We start from the raw sequence: 22,316 nt of genomic DNA, 5'->3' as shown, positions 1-22,316 counted from the left end.
ATGATTACATAGTTTATTATTCCATTTATGTGAAATCTTAGGAAATGGAAAAATATATTGACAGTGGGAGAAGGGTTTTTCTGCAGAGGAGAAAGAGGGACTTTGTGGGGTTTTAGAAAGTGTTATATCTTGATTGTGGTGGTAGTTACATTGGTGTGAACATTTGTGAAACCTCGAACTATACACTTACAATTAGAGCATTTTATTATATGTAAGTCTTATCTCAGTGAATTTTATGTTTGAATAATGCTGTTATGAACATTGATGAACATATCTGCCAGTATAAAAATACAGAAGTTTCTCTAGTATACATACTGAGTAAAATTGCTGGGTTTTCAGTATGTGTATCTTTGATTTTCCTAGAAAATGCCAAATTGTTATATGAAGTGATTGTACCAATTTATATTCTTTTGTGTGATGTATAAAGGTTCCCACTGACAATACATATTGGCCAAGGCCTTTCAAGTTTTGCCAATTCAGTGAGTATTAACTAGAATCTCACTATGTTTCAAAGTGTATTTTCTTGTTTTTTCTATTTTGACATATTTTTTCTGTTAGGTTGTTTTTCTTTTTCTTATTACTGTTTGGGAGTTCTTTAAAATTTCTATATAAAATTTTAAGAAGGTCTTTAAATATTTTATCAAGATAACTTCTCACAGATTATGCCTTATCAATTCATTTTCTTTATGATCTTTTAGATAAAAGAAGCTCTAAATTTGAATGCAGCAAATCTATCGATCATTTCTTTATAATTTGTGCTTTGTGCCTTAAGAAATCCTTTTCCCTTAAAGTAAATGAACTTCTAAAAGTTTTAAAGTTTTGCCTTTACATTTTTGTTCTTAATCTATCTGGAATTGGGTACAGTGTGAAGTAGGAAGCCACGTTAATTTTTTCCATATGTGATAATCAATTTCATTAGCATTTATTGGGTAGACTATCTTTTCCTCGCTACCCATAAAGACACCTCTGACATATATCAAGTACCCATGGATATATGAGTGTGTTTCTGGGATCTCAATTTTGTTCCATTAATCCATTTTTCTATCTTGGCAAATTACACTGACTTAATTACTTTTGCTTCATAAAAAAGCTTTTATATCTGATAGGAAAAGTCCACTCACCTTGTTCATTTCTTTTAAAAGTGTCTTAGCTATTCTTGGCCCTTTGCTCTTTATAATAAATTTTAGAATCAGCTTGTTAAGATCAGTGAGGGACCTAGCTGTGATTCTGACTTGAACCCTGAAATCCATTGGAAAAGAGAGATAAGATATTGAGTTCCTCCTGTCGCTTTTTTCTTCCTTCCTTTCTCTATTTATCTGGGCTTTCTTTCATATCTTTCAATGATCTCTCTACATTATACCCCATATACCTTTTGTTAGATTTCCTCCTGGGTTCCTTACTTTTTGTTGTTAGGGCCAATAGTATCGTTTAAGGGTGTGTTTTAGGTTCATTAGTGGCATATGGAAATACAATTGACTTTTGAACATCAATTTTATTTTTTGCCACTTATAAATTTCCTTATTAACTTTTATTTTGTATAAATCTTTTGGACTTTCTATGCAGATATGCTTACCAACTACAAATAAAAACAATCTTATTTATTGATTTCCAATCCTCATAACTTTTATTTCTTTTACTTATTGCACTACCAGGACCCCTAGTACCATGAAGAATAGACATGTTGAGAGAGGGCATCTTTGCTTGTTCTTGATCTTAAAGAATACTTACATTTCATCACTGAGAATAATATTTCATATAATCATTTTTGGAGATCAGTTTAAGGAAGCTCTCTTCTATTCCTAGTTTGCTAATGGTTTTTCGTTACAAGGGCTGTTGAATATAATTCAATGCTCATTCAAGAACTTTGAGATAATTGTGTGTTCTTTCTTCTTTAATCTGTTAATACAGTGAGTTACATTATTAGGTTTGCTAATGCTAACTCATCTTGTATTCCAGGTGTAAATCTAATTGGATAATTTTACACACCTTTATACATGTTTGATCATTTTTATCCAATTAGATTCTTTTTTTAATTTTTTATTAATTTTTTTTACTTTTTTAATATGAAATTTATTGTCAAATTGGTTTCCATACAACACCCAGTGCTCATCCCTACAGGTGCCCTCCTCAATCCCCATCACCCACCCTCCCCTCCTTCCCACCCCCCATCAACCCTCAGTTTGTTCTCAGTTTTTAAGAGTCTCTTATGTTTTGACTCCCTCCCTCTCTAACCTTTTTTTTTCCCTTCCCCTCCCCCATGGTCTTCTGTTAAGTTTCTCAGGATCCACATAAGAGTGAAAACATATGGTATCTGTCTTTCTCTGTATGACTTATTTCACTTAACATAACACTCTCCAGTTCCATCCACATTGCTACAAAAGGCCATATTTCATTCTTTCTCATTGCCAAGTAGTATTCCATTGTGTATATAAACCACAATTTCTTTACCCATTCATCAGTTGATAGACATTTAGGCTCTTTCCATAATTTGGCTATTGTTGAAAGTGCTGCTATAAACATTGGGGTACAAGTGCCCCTATGCATCAGCACTCCTGTATCCCTTGGGTAAATTCCTAGCAGTTCTATTGCTGGGTCATAGGGTAGATCTATTTTTAATTTTTTGAGGAACCTCCACACCGTTTTCCAGAGCGGCTGCACCAGTTTGCATTCCCACCAACAGTGCAAGAGGCTTCCCATTTCTCCACATCCTCACCAGCATCTATAGTCTCCTGATTTGTTCATTTCGGCCACTGACTGGCGTGAGGTGGTATCTGAGTGTGGTTTTGATTTGTATTTCCCAGATGAGGAGTGATGTTGAGCATCTTTTCATGTGCCTGTTGGCCATCCAGATGTCTTCTTTAGAGAAGTGTTTATTCATGTTTTCTGCCCATTTCTTCACTGGGTTATTTGTTTTTTGGGTATGGAGTTTGGCGAGCTCTTTATGATTTTGGATACTAGCCCTTTGTCTGATATGTCATTTGCAAATATCTTTTCCCATTCTGTTGGTTGCCTTTTAGTTTTGTTGATTGGTTCCTTTGCAGTGCAGACGCTTTCTGTCTTCATGAGGTCCCAATAGTTCCTTTTTGCTTTTAATTCCCTTGCCTGTGGGGATGTGTCAAGTAAGAAATTGCTGCGGCTGAAGTCAGAGAGGTTTTTTCCTGCTTTCTCCTCTAGGGTTTTGATGGTTTCTTGTCTCACATTCAGTTCCTTTATGCATTTTGAGTTTATTTTTGTGAATGGTGTAAGAAAGCGGTCTAGTTTCGTTCTTCTGCATGTTGTTGTCCAGTTCTCCCAGCACCATTTGTTAAAGAGACTGTATTTTTTCCATTGGATATTCTTTCCTGCTTTGTCAAAGATTAGTTGGCCATACTCTTGTGGGTCTAATTCTGGGGTTTCTATTCTATTCCATTGGTCTATGTGTCTGTTTTTATGCCAATACCATGCTGTCTTGATGATTACAGCTTTGTAGCAGAGGCTAAAGTCTGGGATTGTGATGCCTCCACTTTGGTCTTCTTCTTCAAAATTACTTTGGCTATTCGGGGCCTTTTGTGGTTCCATACAAATTTTAGGATTGTTTATTCTAGCTTTGAGAAGAATGCTGGTGCAATTTTGATGGGGATTGCATTGAATGTGTAGATAGCTTTGGGTAGTATTGACATTTTAACAATATTTATTCTTCCAATCCATGAGCATGGAATGTTTTTCCATTTCTTTTTATCATCTTCAATTTCCTTCATAACTTTCTATAGTTTTCAGCATACAGATCTTTTACATCTTTGGTTAGGTTGATTCCTAGGTATTTTATCCTTCTTGGTGCAATTGTGAATGGGATCAGTTTCTTTATTTGTCTTTCTGTTGCTTCATTAGTGTAAAGGAATGCAACTGATTTCTGTACATTGATTTTGTATCCTGCAACTTTGCTGAATTCATGTATCAATTCTAGCAGACTTTTGGTGGAGTCTTTCGGGTTTTCCATGTATAATATCATGTCATCTGCAAAAAGTGAAAGCTTGACTTCATCTTTGCCAATTTTGATGCCTTTGATTTCCTTTTGTTGTCTGATTGCTGATGCTAGCACTTCCAACACTATGTTAAACAACAGCAGTGAGAGTGGACATCCCTGTCGTGTTCCTGATCTCAGGGGGAAAGCTCTCAGTTTTTCCCCATTGAGGATGATACTAGCTGTGGGCTTTTCATAAATGGCTTCTATGATGTTTAAGTATGTTCCTTCTATCCCGACTTTCTCGAGGGTTTTTATTAAGAAAGGATGCTGAATTTTGTCAAATGCTTTTTCCACATCGATTGACAGGATCATGTGGTTCTTACATTTTCTTTTATTAATGTGATGTATCACATTGATTGATTTGCGAATGTTGAACCAGCCCTGCATCCCAGGAATGAATCCCACTTGATCATGGTGAATACTTCTTTTTATATGCTGTTGAATTCGATTTGCTAGTATCTTATTGAGAATTTTTGCATCCATATTCATCAGGGATATTGGCCTGTAGTTCTCTTTTTTTGCTGGGTCTCTGTCTGGTTTAGGAATCAAAGTAATGCTGGCTTCATAGAATGAGTCTGGAAGTTTTCCTTCCCTTTCTATTTTTTGGAACAGCTTGAGAAGGATAGGTATTATCTCTGCTTTAAATGTCTGGTAGAATTCCCCAGGGAAGCCATCTGGTCCTGGACTCTTATTGTTGGGAGATTTTTGATAACTGATTCAATTTCTTTGCTGGTTATGGGTCTGTTCAAGTTTTCTATTTCTTCCTGTTTGAGTTTTTGAAGTGTGTGGGTGCGTAGGAATTTGTCCATTTCTTCTAGGTTGTCCAGTTTGTTGGCATATAATTTTTCATAGTATTCCCTGATAATTGCTTATATTCTGAGGGATTGGTTGTAATAATTCCATTTTCATTCATGATTTTATCTATTTGGGTCATCTCCCTTTTCTTTTTGAGAAGCCTGGCTAGAGGTTTATCAATTTTGTTTATTTTTTCAAAAAACCAACTCTTGGTTTCATTGATCTGCTCTACAGGTTTTTTAGATTCTATATTGTTTTTTTCTGCTCTGATCTTTATTATTTCTCTTTATCTGCTGGGTTTGGGGTGTCTTTGCTGTTCTGCTTCTATTTCCTTTAGGTGTGCTATTAGATTTTGTATTTGGGATTTTTCTTGTTTTTTGAGATAGGCCTGGATTGCAATGTATTTTCCTCTCAGGACTGCCTTCGCTGCATCCCAAAGTGTTTGGATTGTTGTATTTTCATTTTCATTTGTTTCCATATATTTTTAAATTTCTTCTCTAATTGCCTGGTTGACCCATTCATTCTTTAGTAGGGTGTTCTTTAACCTCCATGCTTTTGGAGGTTTTCCAGACTTTTTCCTGTGGTTGATTTCAAGTTTAAAGCATTGTGGTCTGAAAGTGTGCATGGTATGATCTCAATTCTTTCATACTTATGAAGGGCTGTTTTGTGACCCAGTGTGTGATCTATCTTGGAGAATGTTCCATGTGCACTCAAGAAGAAAGCATATTCTGTTGTTTTGGGATGCAGAGTTCTAAATATATCTGTCGAGTCCATCTGATCCAATGTATCATTCAGGGCTCTTGTGTCTTTATTGATACTGTGTCTAAATGATCTTTCCATTGCTATAAGTGGAGTATTAAAGTCCCCTGAAATTACCACATTCTTATCAATGCTTATGTATTTGGGGGCTCCCATATTCAGTGCATAGACATTTATAATTGTTAGCTCTTCCTGATGGATAGACCCTGTAATTATTATATAATGCCCTTCTTCATCTCTTGTTACAGCCCTTAATTTAAAGTCTAGTTTTTCTGATATTAGTATGGGTACTCCAGCTTTCTTTTGACTTCCAGTAGCCTGATAGATAGTTCTCTACCTCCTCACTTTCAATCTGAAGGTGTCCTCAGGTCTCAAATGAGTCTCTTGTAGACAGCAAATAGATGGGTCTTGTTTATTTATCCATTCTGATACCCTATGTCTTTTGGTTGGAGCATTTAGTCCATTTACATTCAGTGTTATTATAGAAAGATATGGGTTTACAGTCATTGTGATGTCTGTAGGTTTCATGCTTGTAGTGATGTCTCTGGTACTTTGTGGTCCTTGCAACATTTCACTCACAGGATCCCCCTTAGGAGCGCTTGTAGGGCTGGTTTAATGGTGATTAATTCCTTCAGTTTTTGTTTGTTTGGGAAAACCTTTATCTCTCCTTCTATTCTGAATGACAGGCTTGCTGGATAAAGGATTCTTGGCTGCATATTTTTTCTGTTCATCACATTTAAGATTTCCTGCTATTCCTTTCTGTCCTGCCAAGTTTCAGTAGATAGGTCTGCCACTAGTCTTATGGGTCTCCCTTTATAAGTAAGAGCGTGTTTATCCCTAGCTTCTTTTGGAATTTTCTCTTTATCCTTGTATTTTGCCAGTTTCAGAAGATATGTCGTGCAGAAGATTGATTCAAGTTACATCTGAAGGGAGTTCTCTGTGCCTCTTGGATTTCAATGCCTGTTTCCTTCCCCAGATCAGGGAAGTTTTCAGCTATGATTTGTTCAAGTACACCTTCAGCCCCTTTCTCTCTCTCTTCCTCTTCTGGACTTCCTATTATACAGATATTGTTCCATTTGATTGCATCACTTAGTTCTCTAATTCTCCCCTCATACTCCTGGATTTTTTATCTCTCTTTTTCTCAGCTTCCTCTTTTTCCATAATTTTATCTTCTAATTCACCTATTGTCTCCTATGCCTTTTCAATCCGAGCTGTGGTCACCTCCATTTTATTTTGCATCTCATTTATAGCACTTTTTAGCTCCTCATGACTATTTATTAGTCCCTTGATCTCTGTAGCAATAGATTCTCTGCTGTCCTCTATACTTTTTTTCAAGCCCAGTGGTTAATTTTATGAGTATTATTCTAAATTCTTGTTCTGTTGTATTGCTTAAGTCGGTTTTGATCAATTAGCTGTCGCTACTTCCTGGAGTTTCTTTTGAGGAGAGTTCTTCTGTTTCGTCATTTTGGATAGCCCCTGGAGTGGGGCTGAACTGCAGGGCACTTCTCCTTTGCTGTCTGGAGTAACTTGTGTTGGTGGACGGGCCGCAGTCAGACCCGATGTCTGTCCCCAGCCCACTGCTGGGGCCACAGTCAGACTGGTGTGTACCTTATCTTCCCCTCTCCCAGGGGCAGGACTCACTGTGGAGTGGTGTGGCCCCTGTCCGGGCTACTTCCACACTGCCAGGCTTGTGGTGCTGCTTTGATGGGATCTGGCGTATTAACCGGGGTGGATCTGCAAGGTGCATAGGGGCAGGAGGGGTAGGCTCAGCTCGCTTTCAATTGGTGGTCCCCTGTGGGAGGGGCCCTGTGGCACCCGGAGGGAAGCAGACCCATCAGAGGGATGGATTCACAGAAGCACAGCGTTGGGTGTTTGCGTGGTGCAAGCAAGTTCAGTGACAGGAACTGGTTCCCTTTGGGATTTAGGCTGGGGGACGGGAGAGGGAGATGGCACTTGAAAGCACCTTTGTTCCCCTGCCAAGCTGAGCTCTGTCTTCCCAGGCTCAACGACTCTCCCTCCTGGATTCCTCTCGCCCTCCCCGCTCTCCAAGAGCAGAGCTGTTGACTTTTAAAATTCCAGATGTTAAGTCCCTCTGGCTGTCAGAACTCACGGAGTCCAGCCCCTCCACTTTTGCAAGCCAGACTCGGGGGCTCTGCCTTGCCGGGCAGGCTGCCCCTCCACTGCCCCAGCTCCCTCCCACCAGTCCATGTAGTATGCACTGCCTCTCTGCCGTTCCTACCCTCTTCCATGGGCCTCTTGTATACACTTGGCTCTGGAGAGTCCATTCTGCTAGTCTTCTGGTGGTTTTCTGGGTTATTTAGGCAGATGTGAGTGGAATCTAAGTGATCAGCAGGACAAGGTGAGCCCAGCACCCTTCTATGCGGCCATCTTCCCCTCTAGATTCTTTTTTTTAAGATTTAATTTGAGTAATCTCCCAATATGGGGCTTGAACTCACAACCCCAAGATCAAGAGTTGCATACTCTACTGACTGAGCCAGCCAGGTGCCCCTATCCAATTAGATTCTTAATGTTTTATTTAAAAATATTTTTTTAGGAGAGAGAGTGCAAATGGGGGACAGGGCAGAGGGAGAGAGACAGACAGACAGACAGAGAATCTTAAGCAGGCTCCATGCTCAGCACAGAGCCTGACTGAGTCTCAATCCCAGGACCCTGGGATCATGACCTGAGTCAAAATCAAAAGTCAGATGCTCAACTGACTAAGCCACTCAGGTACCCCCTAATCAATGTTTATAAATGAGATTGGCCTGTAAGTTTTTCTTTTTTGTTCCATCATTGTTAAGTTTGGGTACCAAGATATATACTAGCCTTAAAAAATAAATTGAAAAATACTCCCCTGTTTCTATCTTCTGGAAATGTTTATTATAAAATTTTTTAATCTATTCAACCTATTTCTTGAAAGTTTGGCAGAACATGCATGTAAAATTACCCAAATCTAGGGTTTCTTTTAGCAAATATTAACCCATTGGTTCAATTTCTTTAATTGTGGTACCACTCTTCAGTTTTCCATTTCTTCCTAAGTAAGCTTGGGTAAGTTATATTTTTCTATAAATATGTCCTTAACATTTTAAATCTATTGACTTAAAGTTATTAATAGTAATCTCTTATTACATTTTAAATTTCTACTGTGTCCTTTTCCAATCCTAACATTACTGAATGTGTCTGCCTATCTTTTGTTATTCAGTTTTAATAGACAGAAACAATAACCTGCCAAAAATGTCCACATCCTAATTCCCAGAACCTGTGAATATGTTACATTACATGCCAAAGAGAAATTAAGGCAGAAGATGGAATGAAGATAGCTGGTGCACTTATCTTAAAAAAAGGGGTTGGGGGGAATTATCCTAGATTATCCAAGGACCTAATATAATCAGAAATATGGAAGGGAGAGGCAAAAGAGTGTGTCCGAATAGCACAACGTGACAAAGACTCAACAGGCCATTGCTGGCTTTGAAGATGGAAGTTAAGACACAAACCAAGGCATGCAGAAACCTTCCAGAAGCTGGAAAAGAAAAGAAAATGGATTCTCACCTACAGCCTCTGAAAGGGATGCTATTTTTGTACAGCATATTAGTTCTATCTTGTTTTTTCATTGACACACAAATCAGTGGTTATTTTTGTTGTATGCAGTTAACATTTTCAAGATTTATTTAGATAAACCCACATGGTTATAATTATTGAGGGTCTTTCCCCTGTCATTTCTTGCATGTTTGACCTCCCTTCTAGGATTATATCTTTTCTTCTATAGTTAATTCTCTATAAATTCCTTCTCTGAAGATCTGCTGTTTACAAACTCTGTTTTTGTTCATCTGAAAATCTACATCTCACCAGTTCCAGATTGACATTAATTTTACCTCAGTACTTTGCAGAGCTTATTCCACTGCCTCTGAGTTTCAAGGTTGCTTTCAAGAAATGAGCTACCTAATTTTCCTTTGAAGAAAATCAGTCTTTATCTCTGGTTATTTTTTATTTTTTTTTTTCATGTTCTAGAGAATTTTGTATTTATTCTGGTAGGGACTTGTTAGGTTTCCTGAATCTGAGGATGTATGTCTTTCTTCACTTTTGTAAAATTCTCAGCCACATCTCTTCAAACATAGTCGTTTCCCCATTCTGTCTCTTCTCTCCTTTGATAGCTTCATTAGAGATTTCTCCCTTTGTTCTCTATGTCTCTTAATCTCTATTTCATATTTGCTCTTTCTCTGGCTCTCTGTGTTGTGTTCTCAGTAATTTCTTCAGATATATATTCCAATTCATTATTCAGTTGTGTCTGATCCATTTATTCCATTCCTTGTGTTTCTACTTCATCTTATTATAATTTCATAATTAGACTTTCAAGTTATTCTTTTTCCAATCTGCATGATATTTCAGTTTCAGGTATATAATATAGTGATTCATAAATCTGCCTGATTATTTTTAATAGTCTTGTTTTTTACTCATACTCATTTGATACCATTTTTTATTGAAACAAACTAAATATTTACTTTATATGATATATCTCATAACCCCAATATCTGAATTCTTTAAAGATCTTATTCTGCTATTTTTGTCTCTGTTGACTATTGTCTGTTCATGTGGGGTTTTTTAAATTTATTTATTTATTTTTAGTAATCTCTACACCCAACATGGGGCCTGAATTCATGACCCTGAGATCAAGAGTCACACGCTCCTCTGACTGAGCCAGCTAGGTGCCCATAAGCCTTCATGTGTTTTATGATTTTTGACAGTAGCTCATGTTACTTAGAATTTTGTTTGGGAAATTATTTGAGATCTGATTTGAAGATGTTTTCCTCCAGAAAGGATTGCTGTTTACCTCTGCTTGGTATCTAATACCACATTATCTCAAAATCACTTTAAATTAAATTTCTTGGTGTGGTAAAAAAGGAATCCTTATATACTGCTAGAGTATAAATTAGTCTGTCCACTATGGAAAACAATATGGAGGATCCTCAAAAAATTAAAAATAGATCATATCATTCAGCAGTTCCTCTTCTGGGTAGATACCCAAAGGAAATGAAAACAGGAGTTCACAGAGATATCTGCATGCCCATACAGTATTATCACAGTATTATTCACAATAGCCAAGATATGGGAATAACTCAAGTGCCCATCAATGGGTGAATGAATAAAGAAAATGTGTTATATATACACAAATGTAGTATTGTTCACCTATGAGAAAGGAGAATATCCTGCCATCTGTGACAAAATTGATGGACTTGAGTACATTATCCTAAGTAAAATAAGATCAAGAAAGACAGTTACTATATGATATCATTTATAAGTGAAATCTAAAAAACGTCAAATGAGAGAGGGAAGATGGTGGCAGAGTTGGAGGACCAGGATCCTAGGCTCATCTTGTCCCGTGAACACAGCTAGATAACTATCAAATCATCCTAATACTCCAGAAATCAACCTGAAGACTGACAGAACAAACTCCACAACCAAAGGGAGAGAAGAGTCCACATTGAAGAAGGTAAAAAGTGTGGAGCTATGGTTTAGGGGAGAAATGGATCACAGATACTGCAGAGGGGAGGGAGCCATGGTAATGGAGAAGGGGGGAGAGAGAGAGAGAGAGAGAGAGAGAGATCGAGAGAGAGAGAGGAGCACAGAGGGGAATACACAAGGAGAACATTTCCCATAGCCATTGGCTTGGAAAATGAGAGGGGTTGTATTTTTTGAGATCTTACAACCAGTGGGGCTTGAAGTTTTGAGTTTTAAAGGTCAGTGGGCTAGGCCGGGATAGAGCCAAGAGGGGTCAGGGAGAGAAGGCAGGCAAACAGCCCAGGGGCAGACAGCATGGAAACAATAATCTGAAGAGAGCCTGGGGCACACAGCGGGGAGATTATTTGCTCTACTCAGAGCATATGCCTGAGAGGCAGCTTCGTGGAAATGCCTCTCAGGTAACAAAGGAACTGGTTGTCACCATTTCCCTCCCCACCCCTCAGCATAAACACAGAGCCACTTGCAGGAGGAAGCATAGCACTGACACTGGCTACCTAACTTGCTTACACCATGTCCCCTGAGTTCAGACTAGACTACTCTTCTCAGTCAAGCTTGCATCAGTCCCAGCATGGAGGGTCCCCTCCCCTAGAAGACCAGCAGAAACCTCTGCCCACACCACATCTGACCAGAGATTTCTGCATGGTCTCAGTTCTGATGGAAGTGGTATCAGGTCTCATTTCACAGGCAGACCAGAGCACACCTAGTTAATACTTGCCACATTCAGACCAAGGACCAAACACTGCCCACAGCAGGCAAAGAAAGCCTCTGCAAATGACTTACCTGAAGGATAGAGCAGCTAAAACAAAATAGCAGGGCACACACAGCATACACCAAAGACACTCCCTGAAGCTCCAGGCCCTTGACACTACATGACCTCCTCATAAAGCCACTACTTTTAGGAGAAGGAAACATAACTGCCTTTTCTAACACAGAGAAGAAGGCAGAGACTTAGACAAAATGCCAAGATGGAGGAATTCATGCCAAATAAAAGAACAAGGTAAGGCCACAGCCAGAGATCTAAGTGAAACAGATATAAGTAACATGCCTGATGGAGAATTTAAAGCAACAATCATAAGTATACTCATTGGACTTGAGAAAAGAATAGAAGATATTAGTGAGATCCTTACCACAGAGATAAAAGAGTGAAGAAAGAATCAATCAGAGATAAAGAATGTAGCAAAAGAGATTAGAAACAGGCTTGATGCAATGAAGAGCAGGCTGAAGGAAGCAGAGGAATGAATTAATGACCTAGAAGACAAAGTAATGGAAAATAATGAAGGTGAACAAAAGAGAGAAAGAATTATGGAACATGAGAATACACTTAGGGAATTCAGTGACTCAATCAGCCATAATAACATTCGTATTACAGGAGTCTCAAAAGAAGAAGAGAGAGAAAGGGGAGCAGAAAATTTATTTGAGAAAATAGCTGAAAACTTCCCTAATCTGGGGAAAGAAACAGACATCCAGATCCAGGAGGCACAGAGAACTCTCATCAAAATTAACAAAAGCAGGGCAACACCAAGACATAATTAAATTTGCAAAATATAGTGATAAAGAAAGACTCTTAAAAGCAGCCAGACAAAAGAAGTCCTTAACTTACAAGGGAAGACCCATAAGGCTAACTGTAGACTTCTCAGCAAAAACTTGGCAAGCCAGAAGGGAGTGACATGATATATTTCAAGTGCTGAATGGAAAAAAATCTGCAGCCATGAGTGCTCTCTCCAGCAAGGCTATTATTCAGAAAGAAGGAGAGAGAAAGATTTTCCCAGACAAACAAAAACTAAAAGAGTTCATGACCACTAAACCAGTCCTGCAAGAAATATTAAAAGGGACTCTTTGGGAGGAAAAGACCAAAAGTAACAAATACTAGAAAGGGACAGAGAAAATTTCCAGAAACAACAACAAAACAAGTAATAAAATGGCAATACGTATGTATCTATTAATAATTACTTTGAATATAAATGACTAAATGCTCCAACAAAAAGACATAGGGTGTCAGGATGGATTAAAAAAGTAAGATCTATCTATATGTTGCCTCCAAGAGACACAGTTTAGACTTAAGATACCTGAAGATACCTGCAGATTGAAAGTAGAGGATGGAGAAACATTTATCATGCAAATGGATGTCAAAAAAAAAAAAAAAAAAAAAGCCAAAGTAGCAATACTTACATCAGGCAAACTACACTTTAAAACAAAGACTGGAGGGGTGTCTGGGTGGCTCAGGTGGTTAAGTGCCTGACTCTTGAGATAGGCTCAGGTCATGATCTCTCAGTTTGTGAGACTGAATCCTGCATTGGGCTGTGTACTACTGATAGCCTGCTTGGAATTCTCTCTCTATCTGCCCCTCTCATGCTCGTGCTCTCTCTTTCTCTCTCTCTCTTTCTCTCTCTCTCTCTCAAAATACATAAATAAACTTTAAAAAATAAAACAAAGACTGTAACAAAGATAAAGAAGGGGAGTATATCATAATAAAGGGGACAATCCACCAAGAAGATCTAACAGTTGTAAATATTTATGCACCCAACATGTAAGCATCCAAATATATAAAGCAGTGGATAACAAACATAAAGTAACTAATCAATAATAATACAATAATGCTAGGGGACTTTAATAGCCCACTTACATCAATGGACAGATCATTTAAACATAAAATCAACAAGGAAACAATGGCTTTGAATGACACATTGGACCAGATGGACTTAACAGATATATTTAGAACATTTCATCCTAAAGCAGCAGAATACACATTCTTTCCAAGTGCACATGGGACATTCTCCAGAATAGGTCACATACTGGGCCACAAAACAGGCCTCAACAAATACAAAAAGATTGAAATCATACCATGCATCTTTTCTGACCATAACACTTTGAAACTAGAGGTCAACCACAAGAAAAAATCTGGGAAGACCACAAATACATGGAGGTTAAATAACATGCTACTAAACAATGCATGGGTCAACCAGGAAATCAAAGAAGAAATTTTTTTTTTTTTTTTTAATTTATTTTTGGGACAGAGAGAGACAGAGCATGAACGGGGGAGGGGCAGAGAGAGAGGGAGACACAGAATCGGAAACAGGCTCCAGGCTCCGAGCCATCAGCCCAGAGCCTGACGCAGGGCTCGAACTCACGGACGGCGAGATCGTGACCTGGCTGAAGTCGGACGCTTAACCAACTGCGCCACCCAGGCGCCCCAAAGAAGAAATTTTTAAATACATGGAAACAAATGAAAATGAAAACACAGCAATCCAAAACCTTTGGGATGCAGTAAAACCTGTTATAAGAGGAAAGTTTATACCAATACAGGCCTACTTCAAAAAGCAAAACAACAACAACAACAACAACACCCTCAAATAAACAACCTAACCCTACACCTAAAGGAGCTAGAAAAAGAACAACAAACAAAACCCAAAACCAGAAGAAGGAAGGAAGTAATAAAGATTAAGGCAGAAATAAATGGTGTAGAAACTAGAAAAACAGTAGAACAGATCAGTGAAACCAGGGGCTGATTCTTTGAAAAATTAATAAAATTGATAAACCTCAAGCCAGACTTATCAAAAAGAAAAGAGAAATGACCCAAATAAATAAAGTCATAAATGAAAGAGGAGAAATAACAACCAATACCACAGAAATACAATTATAAAGAATATTGTGAAAAACTATAAGCCAACCAATTGGACAACCTGGAAGAAATGGATAAATTCATACAAACATATAAACTACCAAAACTGAAATAGGAAGAAATAGAAAATGTGAATAGCCAAGAAATTGAATCAGTAATCAAAAAACTCCCAACAACAAAAAAAAGTTGGACCAGGACAAGATGGCTTCACAAGCAAATTCCACCAAATATTTAAAGAAGAGTTAATAGGGGTGCCTGGGTGGCTTAGTCAGTTAAGCATCCAATTTCAGCTCAGGTCATGATCTCGCAGTCTGTGGGTTCAAGCCCTGTGTCAGGCTCTGGGCTGACAGCTCAGAGGCTGGAGCCTGCTTCAGATTCTGTGTCTCCCTCTTTCTCTCTCTGTCCTCCTCTCTCTTTCTCTCTCTCTCTCTCTCTCTTTCTCTCTCAAAAAAGTAAATAAACATTAAAAAAAATTTTTTAAAGGAGAGTTAATATCTATTCTTCTCAAAGTATTCCAAAAAATAGAAATGGAAGGAAAACATCCAAATTCATTCTGAATCCAGCATTACCATGATACCAAAACCAGATAGAGACAACACACACACACACACACACACACACACACACACACACACACACAAAAGTACTACAGGCCAATATCTCTGATGAACACAGATGTAAAAATCCTCAACAAAGTACTAGGGAACAATGTCACATGTCAAATTTATACAAGAAAAAAAAAAAAACAAAGACAAGACCTAATTCTTGGATTTGGCCTTTCACACCTTATAGGCAATGATCATTAATATCCAAGCTATGGCCAACTTGTGTTCACAAACTCTCAAGGGAAATTTTTTCCTTACTCTCTCCAGGGCCTAGGTAAAGGCAGACAAATTTCCTTATAGCCAGACAAGTTTTCCCTAGATTATTCCTTACTCCTTCACAGAGCACGTCACCTTTGGGGTCCCAGTCTTAAGCTCTGGCTTCTGTCTACCATGTATGACCCATGAAACAGACTCTAGGCCACTCAGGTGACCAATCTGTTTACTCTTGCTTACCAGTCTGAATTCATAATTTATAATCATTTTCCACCTTTGAGGAGTTTTCTTATTTTGTTAGTAGTTCAACTATATATTTTGTTGTTGTTCTTAATGTTTTAGTTTTTAATGTTTTATCTCACATTTTTAGATATTTTGTGCCAAGAGTATTTTTCAAGGTTGAATGCAAGAATAGAAGTCTCAACTCTCTGTTGACCTTCAAAAATAAGTGAGAATGTACAGTAAAATCTTCATTGTTTGACAGACAAGAGCAGCTCCAGAAACTACTCTACGTCAAGTCATATTTTCCCAATACCTAGGCTATTTCTCTGTTAACGAGTTGTCAAGGAACTTTGGAAGAAGCATGGATTCTTTCAGACAATACATATTCTAAGTGTTATTGGTTCAGTATATGAAATACAAACTGAAGAAAATAAGCAATTTTTACCACCAGAAACATAGCTAGTACAACCACTTTGGAGATGCATTTGGCAGTTTCTTATCAAATTAAATATATTGAGCTATTTTACTACTAGTTAGCTGATAGAAATGAAAACATATTTTCATATGAAGAGTTGTACAAAAATGTTCATAGCAGCACATTTATAATGGCCAATAACTGGAAACAACCCAGTGGCATAAGGGACAAATGCGATATATTTGTATAATGGACTATTTAGCAATAAATAGAAAAGAGCTAGTGATGCACTTAATAACATGGGTGAATCTCAAAAACATTATGCTAAGCTAAAGAAGCTAGATCAAAAATAGATACTGTGTGATGATTCCGTCTATATAAAGTATAAGAAGGGATAAAACTAAACTATGGTGACACAGGTCAGAAAGTTGCCTTGGGAACAGGAGAAAATTTGACAGAAATGAGCAAAAGGAATCCTTCTGGGAGTGATGAAAATCTGTATTTTGTATGGGGTTGTAGTTACATAGTCACATATGATTGTCAAAATTTATAAAACCGAACACTTAAGATCTTTGTATTTTACTGTATGTAAATTGTGCTTTTAAAAAAATAGCCAAACTAAACAAAACACCTCCAATTGTTTCTAAATAGTTTTAATCAGGGGCGCCTGGGTGGCTCAGGCGTCCGACTTCAGCTCAGGTCATGATCGCTGTCGGGCTCTGTGCTGACAGCTCAGAGTCTGGAGCCTTCTTTGGATTCTGTGTTTCCGTCTCTCTCTGCCCTTCCCCCCACACACTCTATCTCTAAATAAATAAATAAATAAATAAACAAACATTTAAAAAATTTTAAATAGCTTTAATCATTATTGGATATTCTGCATCATAATTCAGCAATTTAAAAACATTAGCTAGTGTGCCTGGGTGGTTCAGTTGGTTAAATGTCCCACTCTTGATTTAAGCTCATATCATAATCTCACAGTTCTGAGTTCAAGGCCAGACATCAGGCTCCTGCTGACAGTGCAGAGCCTGCTTGGGATTCTCTCTCTTCCTCTCTCTCTAAACTTCCCCCATTCACTCTCTCTCTCAAAATAAATAAATAAACTTAAAAAAAATATTAGCTGCCAGGAGAGAAAAAAAGCTAATGGCTTAGCTGCCTAATTACAGAGATATTAGTTAACATACTTTTTTTTTCCTTTGGTTACAGGTCTGCCTCTTTAACAACTGGTATAGACTCAAAGAGTATCAATTTCAATAGCAAAAGTTCAAATAATTACATTTCCATCTTGGGTTCAGTAATTGAGGCTTCTCTAGTAATATTGAGTTGGAAAGGGTAAAAATACATCATGTTGCAAATGAATGATACATTGATGGTGTTAACCAGGTAAGGAACAGGGGAGTCTAGACAGGATATGGATTTATTCATAGAACATTTGGGAAAGACAATTTAAAATATTTCTTGGGGAAAAGGGGCAAAGTTTGGGGTTACTTTTAATTTATGGTAACAGTATGTGGAACAGTGGGAGATAAGAAAGATTGCTGACTTTACTTGTCAAAATAGGGAAGTAAATGCACATTATGAAACTCTCCATGGGAAAAAAAAATGGTAGGAAAATAACCTAGGGTAAACAGACACATATCTTTTAAGTGAAAGATTCTGTGAAATAAATTTCATACATTGCACAACCTAAAAGTTCTTTTAAGTGAAAGAGTCTGTGAAATAAATTTCATACATTGCACAACCTAAAAGTAAAATTTTGCTTCCAAAATACAAGAGGAGGATAATAGTGCCTGATCTGCCTAAATCAAAAGGTGGTTATGATGATCAGATAAGAAATGCTTCCTTCAAGAATGTTTCACTTTTATTTCCTTTACAGTATGAGTCAGAAAATTCACTCCATCAACAAATACTTGGTGAGTGCCTCTTAATGTGGCAGGTACTGTCCTAAGTGCTTAAAATATGACCTAAACAGACAAAAACCTCATTTTCATCAAGTTTATGCTCTATTTGGAGAAATCAGACAGCAAAAAGTACACACGATAAGTAAGTTATATAGGGTATGAGTGCTATGGAGAAAAGAAACAGCAGTATCAGGGTAAGATATATTACCGCATTATTATTTTAAAGAAAGTTGTTTTTCTATAAAAACAAAAAAGGTGTACAGAAAGGGCATCTACCAATGCAATGAGAACCTAATAGAAAGCATCCCAAGCAAGGGTTGCTGTATATAATCTAACAGAATAAAACCCGTTCTGCCAAAGCAGTGGAAAGCATTTTATTTAGCCGTGTCTATTTTTTTTTTTTTTGCCAGCATCTAATGTCTACAATATATTTGTAAACATATTGTGTCGATCAGTAGCCATTTGCATTCCATAAAGATTCAGAAAATTCCGTAAGAAATAAAATGTTACAACAAAGTAAATCTACCCATCTAGTTTTATTCCTTCTTTCTGAATATTTTCAGAATAGTCTCTCTTGAGAATGATGCTTTGCCACAAATGAGATGAAGTATTTAATGTGTCAGAATGAGTTATTACTTGTAAAAGTACTTGGTATAGTACCTGGTACATGTGTAAGTATTTATTACATTAAAAAAAATTTTTTTTAATAGTTGTTAGCCTATATCCCAGACCTTATTGGGGATTGTTGATTAACTTTTTAACGAGCCAATTAATGAGAGAAAAATTAAGTGCCCATTTTTAAGAACTAAGAACACTTTCAGGCAAATTAGTTGCAGTTACTCTTGATAACACTGTTCTTTATAATACAGACATAAGTAATGTGTACATAGGCTTGAATACTTCAGGGTTTATCCTATACTTTGTATACTTTGTAAGTTAAGTTCCTTTGTCCACCGTTTTCTTGCAGTTCACGGTCCATTATACTACCATTTCCATCAGAAAGTGTGAAATGCCAGGGAAAATGAAAGCTGGTAAACATAGTTTATGTCAGTTTGGCTCTTACAAGTAAGCGAGGAAGTCAAATAGCTAAATAAAATTAGGTTTGAGGTGTTGTTATCTCTGCTATTCCTGTCTTGCATTGCCATGAATTATCAGTAAGACATTTGTATGACTACAATTTCTGGCTTCAAGAACTTCTGAGATATTTATATGAGTACATTTTATTTGAAAATAATTGCTTCTCTTAGAGAGTGCTTGTGCAAGCAGGTAAGGAGAAATATTAGCTGATCATTAGAGCTCTGACAGTTATCTCTTTGCAACAAAAATGGAAGGAACATCCTCCCCAGACCGGCCTGGAAGCACCTTTTATGTTTCCATTGTACCTTTTTACATTGCTATTTCAGTAATTACAGTATTGTATTTAATTATTTACCAGTCAGGCCTCCCGCTAACTGAAAACTCCTTGAAAGAAGAGTTGCCTGTTGTTTTTGTAGCCCCGGGTTCCTGGTACAGGTAGACACTATTCATTCCAATTTCAGTATATGTGCTGCAGAAGCCAGCACAGGTAGGCACTGTTCATGACCGGAGGAATAAATAAATAAAAGATCACTGAGATTGATATGGGTTAAGAAGGTCTCTCTCTCTTAAACACTGTAAGTCCAATAAAAGTTGGTTGGTGAAGTCTCCTGTTTGGGGCAACCCAGGCTCTCTTAATTGCAAGCATCTCTGAATCAAAATATATCTATTCCTTTTCTATCTCCACTATCTACATGCAATGTAAGTGTAGCAAATCATTACATTAACTACTGTATCTTAGTATAAGCTGTCTTTCAAATAAACTGGAAGTATTAAAATAGTTTCTCTTGCCAGTGCATGCTCAATGCAAACTCATTAAAAGTCCAAAACACCATTGAAGAAGTTCCTCTTCTTCAATAAAGTTAGACTAGATAGCTTATACTGTGTAATTATGATAATTGAATATTCTGAGTAATGATTATTCAGAGACTCAGACACATTCTTGATGAAAAATGATCAAACACAGTTCTCTATTTTTAACTTAGGCCTTCAGAGGGTTTATTATTTTGAAATCAAATCTATTAAACCTCATGAATACATTATTCCTCATTAAGATTCCTTCTGAATTCATTTGATGTGTTAACGACGTGGTATCAGTGAATAATTTATAAGTAAAAATCATTTTATAATATTTATCTTAGAAATTAAAGTGAATAGGATGTAAGAAAAAAATGGGGAAAAAAACCCACAAGTAACTGATAAGAAGAGTAGGACTATACAGGAGAATCTCAAGGTTAATTTCAGCACTTCTTGAACATCTAAAAATTTTTACCAGGTATTTTATTTTATGAAATATGACATGTCAACTTATTTCATAAGGCAACTATAACTGTGATTTAAAAATTACTGAAAAAAAGTGAAATAATCATTTGCCTTTAGTTGGATCTGTATTAGACTAGATAAAATGAAGCTATATGACCTTGTTCCTGGTGATCCATAAACCATTATAAAATATAAAACGTGCACTATTGCATGTGTAAAATATTTTACTCAATCATCAACCTTTCATTTATGGTGGCTGTGTGCAAAATCCCTTCTACCACAAAATGACATCAGGATAAGATGACGGTTTTCAAACATTTTTGTTTGTTGGCCCCAAGGAAGTTCCCTTTGAAATAAAATTCCCAAATAAATCCATCCCCCTAAAGAGTCCAAGGAAATATCTATCTGTGCTGTTCTTGGACCAGGAAAAGCGAAGTGGCTATTTTAAGTTTGCAGAGGCAATATAGGTAGTAGTGAGAGCTGATTGTAATTAGTTGTGAAAGTAAAAACACAAAAATCATTAATGGTTGATTACTGTCAAGACATCTGCCCAAGAAAGAAAAGCTTTTCACATGCTCTGGCAATCACCAGTTCTCATAACACAGTAACCAACAGTTAGCAAATAGTTTATGAAATCTTTTTTGAGGCTGATTACTTGGTTTTCGTTAGATGAACCTGATTTTTTGGAGATGTGAGGTCCATCTTCATGGCCTACCTTAGATAACTATCAAATCAGCTTACTATTTAAAAGGCTTAAACGTTGAAATAAGTTATCTCCATTCCAATTCTAACTATTCTCTATATTTTCACTAAGTGGAATCAAGAATTAAAAATATATGTTATGATTGTTTAGTCTGAGCAACACAATGCCAGAAAACCAAGAAAATTTTGAAAAATTCAATCATTCACAAAATTGCACATAGTGTTAATTTAGCAAAAATATTGTTATCTGGCCACTTAGTATCATGTACATGCAACAGTAATCATGGCAGAATGTCATCAAATATAAGCTTTTCCCTGATTTTAAGCAAATTCATATAACTTTAATGATAGAATATAGTGTTTTCTTTTTACTTTTTCTTATTATTAAATACTAGGGAGCACAACTATTTTCCGAACGCACATTTATATATATTTTAAATCTTTTACTGACATATAAAAATAGTTCAAATTTACATTTATTTATTTTCTTATCCTAGGTTCCAACAATCATATCACAAATCCCTGAAATATCCGCAGAGGACATTTTGTTCCATTTTTTCTCTAGTTACAAATATACATACGCACACACCTGCTGAAATTTGCACCCATCTTATTTCAAATTCTCTTATTTTTCAAAAAGCAACAGTGAGTTATTTGTGTGAAATAGCTGTGGTAGAGGGAAATCAAACACCTTTAACATAACAAATATAACTCACTTTGTGAAATAAGTCTAAGCATACTTAAAACTGTTTTGAAGGAAACTACTTCAAAGAGCAAAATCATGTGAGATGAATGTAAACTCAATGTTTAAAATCTAGACTACACATTTTAGATATTTCTTTTCATTTTTTATTTCACTACGGTATGCCACAATAATTAAGTACTGCAAATAAGGTTACTGTGCTATATAACAGCCAACTAAAATTACAATCTCATTTTCTTAACTTTTCAGACATAGAACTTCAGCCCAGGCAGCGTGTATCCAAGAGAGGATCTTTCCTTGTAACCGTTACCTATCATAATTTTTTTTTAATTAGAAAAAGAAAAGATAAATTATAATTATGTACTCACCTTTTGGTGTCTTAAAATGTTCTGGCAAAATTAAAATGAATGCGATCACAATTGCCAAAAGTAATTTAAAGAAGGCTGTTTTTGTCATGTCTATTCACATGACACAGTGTGTTCCCCTCCAGTACATTGGTGGCATGTTTCTTCCTGCTTTGGGTTTCAT

The 22,316-nt window shown here is 36.7% G+C and overlaps 1 protein-coding gene across 4 annotated transcripts in view; it reads right to left on the bottom strand.

The window, feature by feature from the left end:
- TMEM156 (transmembrane protein 156) overlaps nt 1-22,316 on the bottom strand; it is a 51,651-nt gene extending 29,335 nt beyond the window's left edge. For all 4 annotated transcript variants that reach the window (XM_019414081.2, XM_019414097.2, XM_019414089.2 and 1 more), the window contains exon 1: nt 22,157-22,316. In XM_019414081.2, coding sequence (XP_019269626.2) covers nt 22,157-22,244 — 88 coding nt within the window. In that variant the 5' untranslated portion in view covers nt 22,245-22,316. The remainder of the gene's footprint in view (nt 1-22,156) is intronic.

This window comes from Panthera pardus, unplaced genomic scaffold (genome assembly GCF_024362965.1).
Source record: "Panthera pardus isolate Hobbes unplaced genomic scaffold, ASM2436296v1 HiC_scaffold_13, whole genome shotgun sequence".
NCBI lineage: Eukaryota > Metazoa > Chordata > Mammalia > Carnivora > Felidae > Panthera > Panthera pardus.
Note: the sequence above shows the minus strand (reverse complement) of the source record. Positions and strands in the feature narration are given on the sequence as shown.